Source organism: Mesoplodon mirus, assembly GCF_964341445.2.
Source record: "Mesoplodon mirus genome assembly, chromosome: 6".
Classification (NCBI taxonomy): Eukaryota; Metazoa; Chordata; class Mammalia; order Artiodactyla; family Ziphiidae; genus Mesoplodon; species Mesoplodon mirus.
Genome location: NC_138982.1, coordinates 98,994,894 through 99,009,724, shown reverse-complemented (window position 1 = coordinate 99,009,724; position 14,831 = coordinate 98,994,894). Strand labels below are relative to the sequence as shown.

Below are 14,831 nucleotides of genomic sequence, written 5' to 3'. Positions count from 1 at the left end.
AGTGTCCAAAGATTTGACAGAAGCAGTTTCTTCAAAACTCCCATTAGTTTAACTTACTTAAAAACTGCAATGGAAAGAAATTAAATCCTCTGAATTGAATACTAGTTTATTTTCACTTCATTTGAGAGGAACCAGCCAAATTCTGTCTTTACATTTCCTCTCAAAAAAAGATTTCAAGCTACATATTCTTTTAAAACCAATCAACGTCAATTGTCTGAGTATTGCCCCACTGCTGCTCTGCTACTTCAGATACAACTGCCGTGAACTCCTGATGCCATGTATTTCCTTGTCCGTGAAGGCAGAGCTGGGACTCAGATCCAGACATTTCTACTTCCAAAGCCTGTACTTTTAACTATTCTGTACATATGCATGACCAAAGGACCTCAAAATTGGAAGGGCAGGTCCCAGAGGACTGTGCATTCTCCCTTCTTCCAAGTTGCCTCAGACGTCCCACAGGAAGTTTTGATGCCATAGAGTGGCTTGAGCTAGGGGCACGTTTAGTGTTAACTTTACAGTGGAGTCATCACTGGAGATTGTGAGCCAAGGATAAGACGGCCATGGGAGAGACACGAACAGGATAAGAGAAGGCAGCAAATATACAGAGAAGAATTAGACTGAGGTAAAGTCGTAAGCATGACATGCATTTTTTGATGCTTGATTTAACCTGTATGCATGGTATAGATACTCCATGTACTAGATCTGCTGACAATCCAGGATATGCTGAATGAGGTACTTAACCACATAGGTGTTTACAGTTGTGAACAGAAGAGATTTGCTAACATGTTCCCATTCTAATAAACGATATGCCCATAATAAAGAAGTGCCAAAATACCACATTTACCATTGACTATTTTTCTTCTTGTAGTAAAGTCTTTATGTTTAAAAAACACAAAAAATAAAAGTTTACTTTTATCAGATTATTTTTAAAAAGTATCTATACTTCTTGTATTGTAATATTGGCCCAGCGCTGTAGACTGAATGCTTGTATCCCCCCAAAATTCACGTGTTGAAACTTAATCCCCAATGTGATGGTATTTGGAGGTGGGGCCTTTGGGAAGTAAATAAGTCATGAGGGTTCCACCCTCTTGAATGGGATTAGTGCTCTTATGACAGAGAACTCCCTCCACCCTTCCACCGTGTGAGATGGTTGTCTGTGAGCCAGAAGTGAGTTCTCCCCAGACACCAAATCTGCCAGTGCCTTGATCTTGGGCTTCCAAGGCTCCAGAACTGTGAGAAATAATTTACTGTTTAAGCCACCCAGTCTGTGGTATTTTTGTTATAACATCCCTGATGGACTAAGACACCCAGTAATTTCCTACTTAGCAGTCTAGCCTAAGGAAGTAATCAAAGATACAGGCATCATTTATGTGTAAGGGTGTTTATTACCACAATGTGAAACAACCTCACCATTCCAAAGCAAAGGTTTTGTTAAATAAATTATGGTTCAAGTTTCTGACGTCTATTTACTAAAGTGGGAAATATGTACAGTATAAATACAAAGGACACAAATTTATATTCATAGCATAATGTAACTGTATAACAAATATGTATAGACAAAAGACCAGAAGGAGATAGCTCTTTTTTTAAACAGTAGTTATTTCTTATAATCTCATATTTTATTCTGTGTACCTTTCTATATTTTCCAAGCTCCTTACAAGGGTGAATTACATTTATAACTAGGAAAAGCTATTTTAACCAGCAGTCTCTTTAGCTACTATATATGGTTCTGTACTGCATAGCTCATACACTCTTGGTCAATAGAGGAATGATGTAAATATAATTTATACACAACTTTTCCCAGGCAAGGGGAGGGGAATAGCAGGAATGCAAGTATAACCATCAGTAGAAAAAAAAAAAGTCAGCTTTGAGGTCACACTGGCAGAAGACCTCTGGATTTATCATAAGAATATTAAATAAGTGTATCTGCTCCCAGGACTCTTCCCTAGAGAGGGACAGGCAGGCCCATGGCCCTGCACTGGTGTGTCCACCTTACGTCCACCTGTGCTGCTTCAGCGAAAGGGTTGCACACGTGGCCTCTATCATTCCTGAGCATTTAACCCCTGCTACGGCAACCTCCAGTTCCACGGGGGATGCTGGCCCGCGGAGCCGTAGGGTCTTTCCCAGTGCTAATAATCACGTTTGACAGAACTGTGTCTACCATTTCAAAGACTGTTGAATGGCTGGTCCTCTGTTTGCCCAGTGAGTCCTGCCATGTAGTGTATACTTGGCAGAGTGTGAAGTTTTTCAGAGACACATCACATTATAGCAGAAAGCCTATGGGTTGATGTGCTGATTGCCTTTGAACGGCATTATCCCAATTCTTATTTCCTTCTCTGTGGATGACTTGTTTAAAACAAGTTTTTGACAAAAACAAATGGAAAATATTCCACTCTTGACATGAATGGAACACAGTGTCTGTTCGAGTTCTTATATGGGTACAGACCAGTGTTCTGTTAAGATGATGACACGACTATATGGGCAGCGTGTGCTGCCAAAAAACAAGGAAAACATTTAGCTGCAGAATCGAGTTCTTTCTAGACCTATAATTATTCTCTTGCCCAATCTACAATCCAAAGATGCGCCAAGACTAACGAGCAAGTACTAGCTCCCTCTCTGTAAGTAGGGATTTTTTTTTAGTTGAAATATAGTTGATTTATGTTGTGTTAGTTTCAGGTGTACAGCAAACTGATTCAGATTATATATATATATATATATATATATATATAAGAATGTATATATATGTGTGCATATGTATGTATATATATCTGTATATATATATATATTCTTTTTCAGATTCCTTTCCCTTATAGATTATTACATAACATTGAGTATAGTTCCCTGTGCTCTACAGGTCCTTGTTGGTTATCTATTTTATACATAGTAATATGTATATGTTAATTCTAACCTCCTAATTTATCTCTCCCCTCCCCTTTCCCCTTTGGTAACCATAAATTTATGTTCTATGTCTGCGGGTCTATTTCTATTTTGTATAGAAGTTCATTTGCATCATTTTTTTTTAGATTCCACACATAAGTGATATCATATGATATTTGTCTTTGTCTGGCTCACTTCACTTAGTATGATAATCTCTAGGTCAAGGGCATCAGGAAAATCCTTCTGCCCAAAGTGTTTAATGCTGAAGGCTCTAAAATTCCCAGTAAGAAATCCACAGTATGAATTCTTTCCCTGTGTCTTTTTATAAAAATATAGGGAAACATCTGTAACCTGGACTTACTGAGAAATAAAATATTATGATAATTTCCAAGTTAACAGTATGTAACCAATTACAACTCAGTTTCAACTGAACTGTTTCATGTATGATGTTGTTTATAAAGTTACCAGTAACCTTTACTTACAGTCACAGGCTTGCTGTTATGAGCAACTATCAACGTGTATAGAAGTCTCAGTGTAGCTGGTGTTGGGTGTCGGGGTGGGAAGCCAGGTAGTGAAAGTCCTGCATCCCACAGCATGCTGAGACAGTTTTGCTGGGGTGGCCTCAGCACAGTACTACTGCTCCCCATGGACACCACCCTGGTACCAGTTTTCTTTCTTAGGTCATTTCCTCCCTGGCTCTCTTTTCTCTGCTGCTTGCTGACCCCATTCCTGCAGCAAAACTCCATCACCACTTCCTTCCTCAGCTCTCATCCCACCCTTCAGGAATTATTTTTTAAATTTTTATTGTATGTCAGGAAGTGAGCATATTTCCCTCCTACTCTTTAAGGGATTAATTATTTTTTTCAGTTTTGAGAAATTCTATTCCTTAAGAACTCAGGTTGTGCTATATCCTGAGCAGGGTGACTGGCTAAGGGAAATCATTTTTACCATTTTTCTGGGGACACTGTGGCTGAGTATCCAGTTGGTGAGATTCAGTGGGGAGAGGATGCTGAAGTGGTAAAAGGCAATGCCCCTGAGGGCCAGTCCAGCTTGATTTCCAGTCCTGGTTAGGGAAAACCTACACTCATCTAGAAATAACCACAGCAGCAGTAGCCACATGAAAGACTTTGGATTCACCCTGCATTACACTACCTTCCTCCTGATATTATTTTGAAAATTAGCCTTAATAAAAGTAGTGGTAAGGGCTTCCCTGGTGGCTCAGTGGTTGAGAGTCCGCCTGCCGAAGCAGGGGACATGGGTTCGTGCCCCGGTCTGGGAGGGTCCCACATGCCATGGGGTGGCTGGGCCCATGAGCCATGGCCACTGAGCCTGCGCATCTGGGGCCTGTGCTCCGCAACGGGAGAGGCCATGGCAGTGAGAGGCCCGCGTACTGAGAAAAAAAAAAAAAAAAGAGGGTAGTGGTAACACCAGGGTGCTGCTCTTTGCAAGTTACTCTTTACTGGTTTGTCCATTTGATATTTTTGTGGCGGCAGCATATCCATTGTAGATTTAACTTTATTCTTAGGCCCTGAGATAAAGAGGAACTCTCCATTTGGGGAGTGGCTAAGGGTTGCTCAAAATCAAATTTCAATGACTCAAGAGCTAAACAACATGAGAAAAACTTGGGCATGTTACATTCTGGTTTTAATTCATTTTTTGGATGTCCTGATGAAAGTTATGAAATATACTGATTCAATCTAACATCTGACTAAAAGTGAATCTAACATCCTTCTTGCGAAAGTTTCCATATTTCCAGTCAGCTAGGAAGGAATCAGATATACACCTTTGGTGATATCAGTGGTCTAGACATAAAATTTTCAAGTTTCTGCTTAGGACGATGATTGCTAAGAATGGAAGGACACCTGAGGTACTCACTGCATACAATCTTAGGGTGCGGGTGAGGACCACACCCTATTTTTCCCTATTCACTCATCTGCTGTTACACTTTAAAAATTGGTACCACTTCTCTTTCTGCCAATGATTGAAATGGCTTTTTAAAAAGGTAGGTGGATCGGGCTTCCCTGGTGGCACAGATGGTTGAGAGTCCGCCTGCCGATGCGGGGGACACGGGTTCGTGCCCCGGTCCGGGAGGATCCCATATGCCGCGGAGCGGCTGGGCCCGTGAGCCATGGCCGCTGAGCCTGCGCGTCCTGAGCCTGTGCTCCGCAACGGGAGAGGCCGCAGCAGTGAGAGGCCCGCGTACCGCAAAAAAAAAAAAAAAAAAAGGTAGGTGGATCTCTGATAGAAAAAAATGGAAGGGTGAAAATAGATGTCATATTTTAGGGGCACACTTATTCTAAGGAGATTTGGATTAATTCAATAATTAAACTTATATTTTAAAATATCTGTTAATAAATGCTACATAGTTCAAAAATTTATTGTTTGGTTAGTGAACTAGTTAGATAACTAAGTTTTTTTTTAAATACAGAGAGAATATATTAAAGTTAGGTCCTTTTAGACATCATTCCTTTATTTTTTTATATAATAAAACCTAATGGGGCTTCCCTGGTGGCGCAGTGGTTGAGAGTCTGCCTTCCAATGCAGGGGACATGGGTTCGAGCCCTGGTCTGGGAAGATCTCACATGCCGCGGAGCAACTAGGCCTGAGAGTCACAACTACTGAGCTTGCGCGTCTGGAGCCTGTGCTCCACAACAAGAGAGGCCACGACAGTGAGAGGCTTGCGCATCGCTATGAAGAGTGGCCCCCGCTCACCGCAACTAGAGAAAGCCCTCGCACAGAAACGAACACCCAACACAGCCAAAAATAAATAAATAAATTAAAAAAAAACAAACAGTTTACGCTTTAAAAAGCAAACAAACAAAAAAACCCTAATGAACTTATTTACAAAACAGAAAGACTTACGGATATTGAAAACAAACTTATGGTTACCAAAGGGGAAATGTGATGGGGAGGAATAAATCAGGAGCTTGGGATGAACATACACACACTACTATATATGAGATAGATAACCAATAAGGACCTACTGTATAGCACAGGGAACTCTACTCAATATTCTGTGATAACCTACATGAGAAAAGAATCTGAAAAAGAATGAATATATGTATATGTATAACTGAATCACTTTGCTGTACACCTGAAACTAACACAACATTGTAAATCAACTATAACCCAATAAATTTTTTTAAAAGAACCTAATAGTAAACACTAGGTTTCACCTTGATAAAAAGAGTGTTCTTGCTTCTCAACGTGAAGAAAATAGCACAATTATCATCTGTTTTTTCTTCCTCAGTTACATGGATCTCAAGTGATTCAACTTATATGGGAAGAATCAGGGTTATTGTTTATGCATACATCTTTTCTCTGATTTTTCTAGAGGTGTAGGCAGGGATGATATTGAAAGTATTTAACAAGCAGTAGAAGGAAGGCACTAACCTATCAGAAGAGACCCCTGCTAAGTGTCCTCTGGCACAAGTGTACTGGGACTTGCCTGCAGAACACATGCTTAGATACAAGAATTACAATATATAATGTAACAAGATGCTTAAGATGGGGCTGTATTTAACATTCAAATTTTTAATCTAAATATTATTTATCTGTTAAAAATGGATCCCCTCAAGTTCAAATTGTTTTTCACATTTCCAATCTCTTTTCAGAAGGTGTGAAGGAGTTGCTGCTGCATTTAAGTTTTAGGTATAAGCATACATATATGAATAAAAACATTTTTTCAATGTATCTTTTACTTAAAACTCTGGAATTAATTTCATATCTCTTGAAATACTGCCTTCTAAGATCAGTCTCAGAGAGGAGATGGGTAAACACTGGATTGATATCGACTTAAAATATTAAAATATACCTCTAAAGTATCAAATCAACTTTCAGAATCAATTCTAAATGATCATATAAGATGGTCAAAGTCTATCCCAGCTGGTTCCTTTTCAACTTTCCCATGTTCCAGAGCTACCCAAATGCACAGAAGGCAGTTTGGGAAACATTTTTTCTGCTATCTAGAAGGTAACAATGAAGAAAGGCTTTCAGAGAAGCCTTAAAATATCTTTTCAGTTAATTCGACTTTTCCTTTGGAAATACCCAAGAGTTTCAGAGCACAGCTCGTTAGAGCTGGCTGGAGTTTGGGGTAATCTGCCTCACAGCTTGAAGTGATAAAGTATCTGGCTCTGTGTCATAGATGCAGCAAGTTTCTAACTGGACCTTCTTGCCATGGATATTTATGATGTGGAAAATAAATTAAATTTCTTGGAAATAAACTGTCAATCATCTTTCCCAATCTTGCTGAGTAACTCACCCTAAATGAAATATTCTGCCAAAAGAAATACAAATTATTGAGATATGGTTGCTGAGAAGAAGGAATGAAAAATCGACATCGAGTCACATGTAAGATAAAGCAGGACAGCCAAGAGGTTGGGAGATAAGATGTACTTCCTAGGAAACCACTCACAACAACAGCGAGGATTGTTCTAGAAGAGAATGGAAGAGCAACTCTATTCCCTGTGATTGGATTTAAGAGAGACAAAGACAAAGGGACCTTAGGGAACGGCAGAATTCAATACTTGGTGCTAAGCCAACTGGTTAATTATTTGGGAAAAGTATATAGCCTCATCAATATAGGACCTTACTACATATAATATAGCAAAATAAAATCCACATAGATTAGAGTTTAATTACTACAAAATCAAACCAATTATAAGACAAAAAATAGAGAAATATTTATCTGATCTCTGGATAGGGAAGGGCTTTCTAAAATATAAGGCAATTGGAGATATGACAATGGAAAAGACAAATAAGTTGATTAAGCAAACTAAGACTTGCCTATTTCACAAATTCCCATAAACAAAATTGATAACGAATGTGCAAATAATGTTTCTAGATGATATCACAAAGAGTCTTTGCTCTTTAAAGTCTTTAAACTATTCAATAAAAAAAACCATGAGATGCCCAATAAACAAAGAACTGAAACTAAAGGTCATTAAATGGAAAATACAAATGGCTAATAAATAAGTGAAGAAAGTGCTGCTTTATCAGCAATCAGAAATAGAAATTTAAAAACCATTTTATACTATTATACTAGCCAAAGTTTTAGGGATGGAAATACATAATGTTGAAAATCAGGGTACTACAGAAAGATAAATCTGATCCATTGCCAGCAAGATTGTAAATTGGTAAAACCTTTCTGGAAAGAAAGTTGACCAAACATATTAGAAAGTTTTAAAAAATGTTAAAGCTCTAAACTGTTAATTCCTCTTCTAAGTATCTACTTTAAGGAAACAATCAGAAATGTGAACAAAGATTTATGATCATAAATGTTCACCATAATATGACTTGTAATTAAACTATTAGAAATAACTTAAATGCCTACAAATTGGTAACAGATTGAGTAGCTGATAGTGTACTTAGATTATGTAATACACAGCAATTGAAACTATGTATATGAAAAGTACATGAACTATGCTAGGCCATATTTTGGCTAAGTGAAAAGAATGAGATATAAAATTGCACATATAGCATGATTTTAATTTTATAATGAAAACATGCTTGAAAAAATTACAATGTTCTAAAGTTTTAACAGTAGACCATAAATGGTTTTCTACTGGTCATTATTTGGCAGTGTTATAGGTAATTTTGTTAATTTTTCTTTTCTCATTTTTATACATTATAAATCTTTAAATATCAGATAATTAGGAAAACAGTCAAAACCAAACAGAGAAAGAGAGAGAGAGAAAAGTGATGGAGGCAAGAGAGAAAGAAAATAAATGAATCAATCAATTCAGGCCTCAGAATTTACCTACAATCTCCTTTCTTATATTTTGATTTTAAATATACCAAAATACTTTCTTGGGCAGTCACAATAATTTAATAATCATGACAATAATTTTCCAATATACACACTTTTTTGCCAGTTCAAACCAAAGAAACATTTCCTTTATCAGCAGTAATTCTCAGTTCTATTTTATCCAAACCCATTTTCTGTCAATGAAAAGAATCTTGCATATTTTTATTCACTGAGGTATGTACTACCTTTTTTCCCCCACTGGGCTACATGAACAGTGGGTTATTCTGTGGACTATTCAATAGACATAAAAAACCATCTATCCACATACATCATGCACACATTAAAAAGAACAAATTTGCAACCCTGAATAGAGTCTTTGCATGTTCACTTGATTGTAGAATATTTCCCTGGCTGGATACTCCCAATACATAGAGACCAAAGCCAGTATCAAATTCTCTTCTCACCAAAGTGCCTTCTCTACCTGCTTTATGATGTAATGTTCTTTACTTTATAATTAGGCATGTGATTTCAATGGCAAATGTCTCTGTGATGGTTCTAACAATGGCTTACATTTATAACAGGTAGTATGGAACTGATATAATGCTTCCTGAGAACAGATTTTGAAAAGTGGAGGGAAAGAGGAGAACAAGGGACTGAGCTCCTAAGGTGAGAGAGAAAAGAGTTCTAGATGGGGAAAATGCTGGGCACATAAAATATACAAACATTTATTGCACTGAATAGAAGCTGGGCATGTTACAAAACCAAACCAGTTGCTTCATCATTTTGAAAAGGGTTGGCTCTTTTAAGTAGGAAATGATAGAAAATAGAGGAAAGATTTGAACAATCACAGGGTTAAGTAGTGCATGTACTTATTTTTATTTATTTATTATTATTTTTTTTTGTGGTACGCGGTCCTCTCACCGCTGTGGCCTCTCCCATTGCAGAGCACAGGCTCCGAACGTGCAGGCTCAGCGGCCATGGCACACGGGCCCAGCCGCTCCGCGGCATGTGGGATCTTCCCGGACCGGGGCACGAACCCGTGTCCCCTGCATCGGCAGGCGGACTCTCAACCACTGCGCCACCAGGGAAGCCCAGTGCATGTACTTATTCACTCTTGAAACATGTTATAGTAAAAAACAACCCACAGGACAGAAGATAATAAGAATAATCTCAAAATACCTGGAATACTGAAATACTAGATAACTATACAGAATATCTTTAAACAAATTAGAGATAATCTGGTCTCATGCTTCCACCTCCATTTTCTGAGAAAGAAACTAATTCCTAAAATATTATGTACTTGACCCAAAACCCTATAGCTAGGCAGTTAATCCAGTTTCAGTACCTCATAATAGGACTACTTCCTTATTTAAATGAAAGTATAATGCAGACACATTTTTAAAAGAACATTCTAGAAAATAAGCTGGTACATACCACTGTGTGGACTTGGTCATAGGTACTTTGGATTTTCCCATTTATTTTGTTTTTACCTGACAAAAACAAAAGGAAAATGACATTCTTTTCATTCTTCTTTTCCCTAAATCAATTCTTACTAGTCATTATGAAGACAACTACAACTACTGCTCTAACTTGGGCATATTATTTTATTTGCTCTCATTTCAAACACTGATTCCAATGATGTTCGAAACAAGGGATGATAGGAAGCAAGCCCAGCCCCATAAAGTCTCTGCATGTTCAATTCCACTGGCCCAGCTTTTTAACTTAGTATTTGTACATGTTATTGAGTTTTGGCTCAGTTACTGTTCATAGGTCAGAGATTGATTTAAAATATGACAATGGCCAAATAGTTATCAATGATTGCTACTGTCAAATATTAGTTTACCATTTTAAAAAAAAAACACTCATTATAAAAAAGATTCTGAAATATCAATGCTCAAATTCTGTTTACTTTTGTATTTTCATAAATATGGATAATGAGAACTAACTCATTTCCTATTACACAACTAATAAAATAATTTAATATTTGATAATTAGGAAAAAATATTACAGAAAGCTCACTCAAATAGTTCTAGGTACTTACTTCCAACAATAGTCTTGTGATTAAAAATCTTACTCCAAATTCCACCTTCTACATTGTCTTTCACTCCGAATTCATAAACTGTGTCAGGCTTTAGATTTTCCACAATTGTTTCAGTGGCCGGACAAAGTTGAAAAATCCATTTCTTTTCCTTATCCTTTTCTCTATAGCGAATTGTATAAAATCTGTTGAATAACCAAAATATGCTGTAAAACCACACGGAGATTCAGAATGTACTTCCAGTTTCTTAATACATCATAGACTCCCACCTACTCTCAAGATTTAACATTGGCTTCTGTTTAGACTTTTTTTAATTTTCAGAGAACATAAAAAAGTTTCTCAGTGCGTGCTTAAGTTTTTAATTTCTAATTGCAAGTTAGGGGACTAGGTAACAGCACAGTCATGGTCTAACAGAATTCCAGATCTCTCAATTCTATTACTTGATACTTTCCAAAATGAAAGTTGGAAAACACTAGACATTCATTTTTTTTCTAATTCTGCATAGAGAAGAACATAGGCATATTTTTATAAATATTTAATATTATAGTTTCATAACTGTATGGGTTTAAGCCCATGGAAGGTACATTAGAGGTAATATCGTTTAACACCATGGAAGGCACATTAGAGGTAATACCGTTCAATTTTGTAAAAGAGGAACCTGATGCACTCTAATGCATCCAGGACTTTATTTCAAGGGTGAAATTTTCTTACTATTAAAAAAGGATCAACACCAATAGTCAAGCTGAGAGTACAATGAGAAAAATTGAACAATGCAAATTCAAGATCACTGTTACATATTTGCTTAGGGCTTCATAATATTCAGACATATATATCACAAGGTACTAATAATCCTCACTACTATTTTTTTTGCACCTTTAACACATGGTAGGTTTTATATATATTATCTCATTTAATTGTCACAAAAACATCTTAAGTGGTAGAAATCATTAATCCTACTTTACAAATGTGAAAACCATGTTTCAGAAAGATCGCTTAACTTGCCCAATGTCAACCAGCTAGTGACTTTTACCAGTGGCAGAACCAGAAAAGCAGGAGAAACTCTTCTGGCTCTGCTCTAAACAGTGTCACAAAGTGGGGAAGCAGGTCAGGAAAGGAAATTGCATTGCTACTGGATACAGCAATGAGAATGAATGAACTAGGGCTACGTGTATCAATATGGCTAAATTTAACAAACAAAATACTGAATGAAAATAGCAAAATGACGCATGTAGTTTCACATCATTTGCACAAAGATTAAAACACTCACACAAAATATGTTACCGTATATCATTCCTGGCAGTGTAAAGGGACAAGAAATACTGGAAGGATACAACATTTATGATAGTGCTTTGGCTCCCAGTGAGCAAGTAGGCAAATACATGAGACTAGAGGTGGGGCCAACAGATAAACTTTATTTGCTTTTTATTCTTAAATAAACATTTTAAGTAAATAGAATAAAATAATAATTCTCATGTATTAACAATGGAAACATACATGCTTCTTATACTATTTTAGACTCTTTCTTTACATTCTAAATTTTCTCTCAAAAATTTAGTACCTCTCCCCCACTCCTCACCCTAAGATTCAGGTCAATTGCTTTTATTTAAAGCCCTAAAATCCCTCATTTACTGATGCTAAAAATGTTTATTGTGTCCCCTCTAAGTGCCAGGCACAAGCTCTTGATACAAAAAAAAACCCACCCAGAATCTTTGGAAACAAGGGCCAGGACTGGCTACATAATTTGTGGAGTTCACAGCAAAATGAAAACATGGAGCCCCTTACTCAAAAATGATTAAGACTTTTAAGATGGTGACAACAGAGCATTAAAACAAGCATGGGCCCTTCTAAGTGGGGAACCTGTGTGACTATACTGGTTGCATGCCCATGAAGTCAGCAAGGGGGTTATAGTTTCTTAGGTACAGAAAAGGGACGTATTCGTACATTCAGCCTACTTTCTTACTAGTCACAAACTACTGAAATGCTCGAAATCATTCATTAGCTTGCTTCTTCCTTGTAAAAGCAGCTCTCTGGGCTCCATACCCCATTCCAAAGTCACGAAAAACGAGTGAAGGAGGCTGTTCCAGCCAAAACACTAACTGCTACTGGGAACAAATGTTATAGAATACCAATGCTCTGTGTCCCGTGAGTTGAACCATCAACAGTAGTTTATGAAACACATTTGTTGACAAGTACGTCGAACAGAATTTCTGTCGTTTTTCCCCTGCCCTGGCTATTACAGGACTTCAGGGAAGTGCAGAGAAACTAAAATCAGACCAGATGGGCCTCCAGAGTTATGCGTTTCTAGTTTGGATACATTTCTGAAGTCCTGAACTGCTTGCATGATCTGGTAGGGGTGTGAGGCAATGCTAACAGAACTACCAGAGGCCAAATTCCAGGATTCCCAGGAAGTTTGATTTTATATCCTCTTCCTAGGAATAAAATGAGACAGACATGTTCTAAGACTTTGCTTAAAAAAATCTAGCCTGTAAATTTTTTTCTATTTTGATCACAAAGCTTTCTAACTAACCTCTCTTGTACCAACTTAGTCAGGAAAAATAAAAGTACAGGCAGCTAGGCCTTCTCCTCGGCTTCTGTTAGGTTACCCTCACAAACACTGGCTTAATTGATACTTGTATAATATAGGCAAGTTCTAAATTTTAAAAGAGATAGTAAACAAGGCTATTTAGCTTTAAAGTGGTGAAGTCTATTTTCTTGATTTTAAAGCAAAATATAGGCCTTATGATGATAATACTGTACAACATAGCACAGAGTAGGTACTCCATATATGTTGTGGAACAAATAGAATGGATACTTAGGTGCTCATAGGGTCATTCTAAAATTATAGTTGCTCTAAATGGCCAATGACTCGATCACCAAAATATACTGATTTAAGCCATTAGGTCTACAATTATATTTTGCAATATGTCGTTGCATAAGAGTTCATTTACCAAACCTCAGCATTCTTATAGAATCAATGCAAATGGAAGGAGAGTTCAATAAATGTCTACATGGTACATTTGCAGAGGGCTTAAGATTTTTAAATTTATTTCCGTGTATCCATACGATAAATTCTGAAATGAGCACAGCAAGAATTATTATAGAAGAGAGAGGCCAAGAAGTGTCTAAAGCCTGAGAATCAGTGACAGAGCCAGGCAAATGGCTGTCTTCTGACTCATAAGCTAATACCTTCTGTGTTGCATTGGACTATCTACTGCAGGGCTCAGCAAAAGGAGATGCCAAAACAAGGTAAAATGACCCAGAATGAAAGAGAAATAAAAGGAATCAGAAGTTCTTTTAGCATTACTTAAGGCTTTCACATAATCACAGACTTCCCAATACTGTCTGAGGACATCCAGGATCAAATGTTGATTGCACTTTTTTTCTGTGGTTAATTAAATTTGGACACAAGTGCAAAGAGAGGCAACAAGTCTATTAAAGACAGAGGTAACAGCCAGTCAATGTCATCACAGCAGACCTCTGAAAAGCCTGACTAGCAATGTGGATTTTAGAAACAAGGATATCTCACATCCTAATTAAGTGGTAAGCAACTGTTGAGGGCAGTGCTTGGTTCAACCGGCGATATCCTGTGCTTGGATCTCCCTAAGAGTCTCAAAACTGACAATAATCGTTATTATAACTTAAAAAATACTATAGCTCCTCCAAATGTAATGGAGAAGGCAGATAGTGGCTTGGCTTGGATATCTGCCAGCTGCAAACTAGTAGCATGCCCTCAGGAGAGTCTCTTTGCCCACTTATATATCAACTTTCTACTTTGAAAAAGAGGGGTTGGATTAGACAATCTTTGAATCCTTTCTGTTTCTAAAATTTTATTCTAGCTACAAATTAGACATTCTATTCTAATAAAATACAGAGGCATAACACAGGCTAGAAACCCTAGAGGCAGAAATCCCATAAATAAAATTTATGATGTAACTGGCATTGAATTCTGCCAAGTGGAGAAATTGAATAGTGTCAATAAATTTAGTCCTTTCACAAACTAGCCTGGATTGATGCACAAGGTTGGCCATCTTTGGGACTTTCTATACTTTTTTCAACAATTCTTTTATTTCTATGTGATTAATTACTATATTTCCTAGAACATCTATTCCACACATCACATTTTTTTTGCTCTCTTCACATCAAAGGACACCTCCTGACGCCCCCCACTGTCAA

General features: G+C 37.3%; 1 protein-coding gene across 12 annotated transcripts in view; it reads right to left on the bottom strand.

The window, feature by feature from the left end:
• ABI3BP (ABI family member 3 binding protein) overlaps positions 1–14,831 on the bottom strand; it is a 252,995-nt gene that overhangs the window by 139,471 nt on the left and 98,693 nt on the right. For all 12 annotated transcript variants that reach the window (XM_082624917.1, XM_082624921.1, XM_082624922.1 and 9 more), the window contains exons 5-6: positions 10,662–10,843; positions 10,055–10,110 (exon numbers count right to left, since the gene is read on the bottom strand). In XM_082624917.1, the coding sequence (XP_082481043.1) occupies positions 10,055–10,110; positions 10,662–10,843 (238 nt within the window). The remainder of the gene's footprint in view (positions 1–10,054; positions 10,111–10,661; positions 10,844–14,831) is intronic.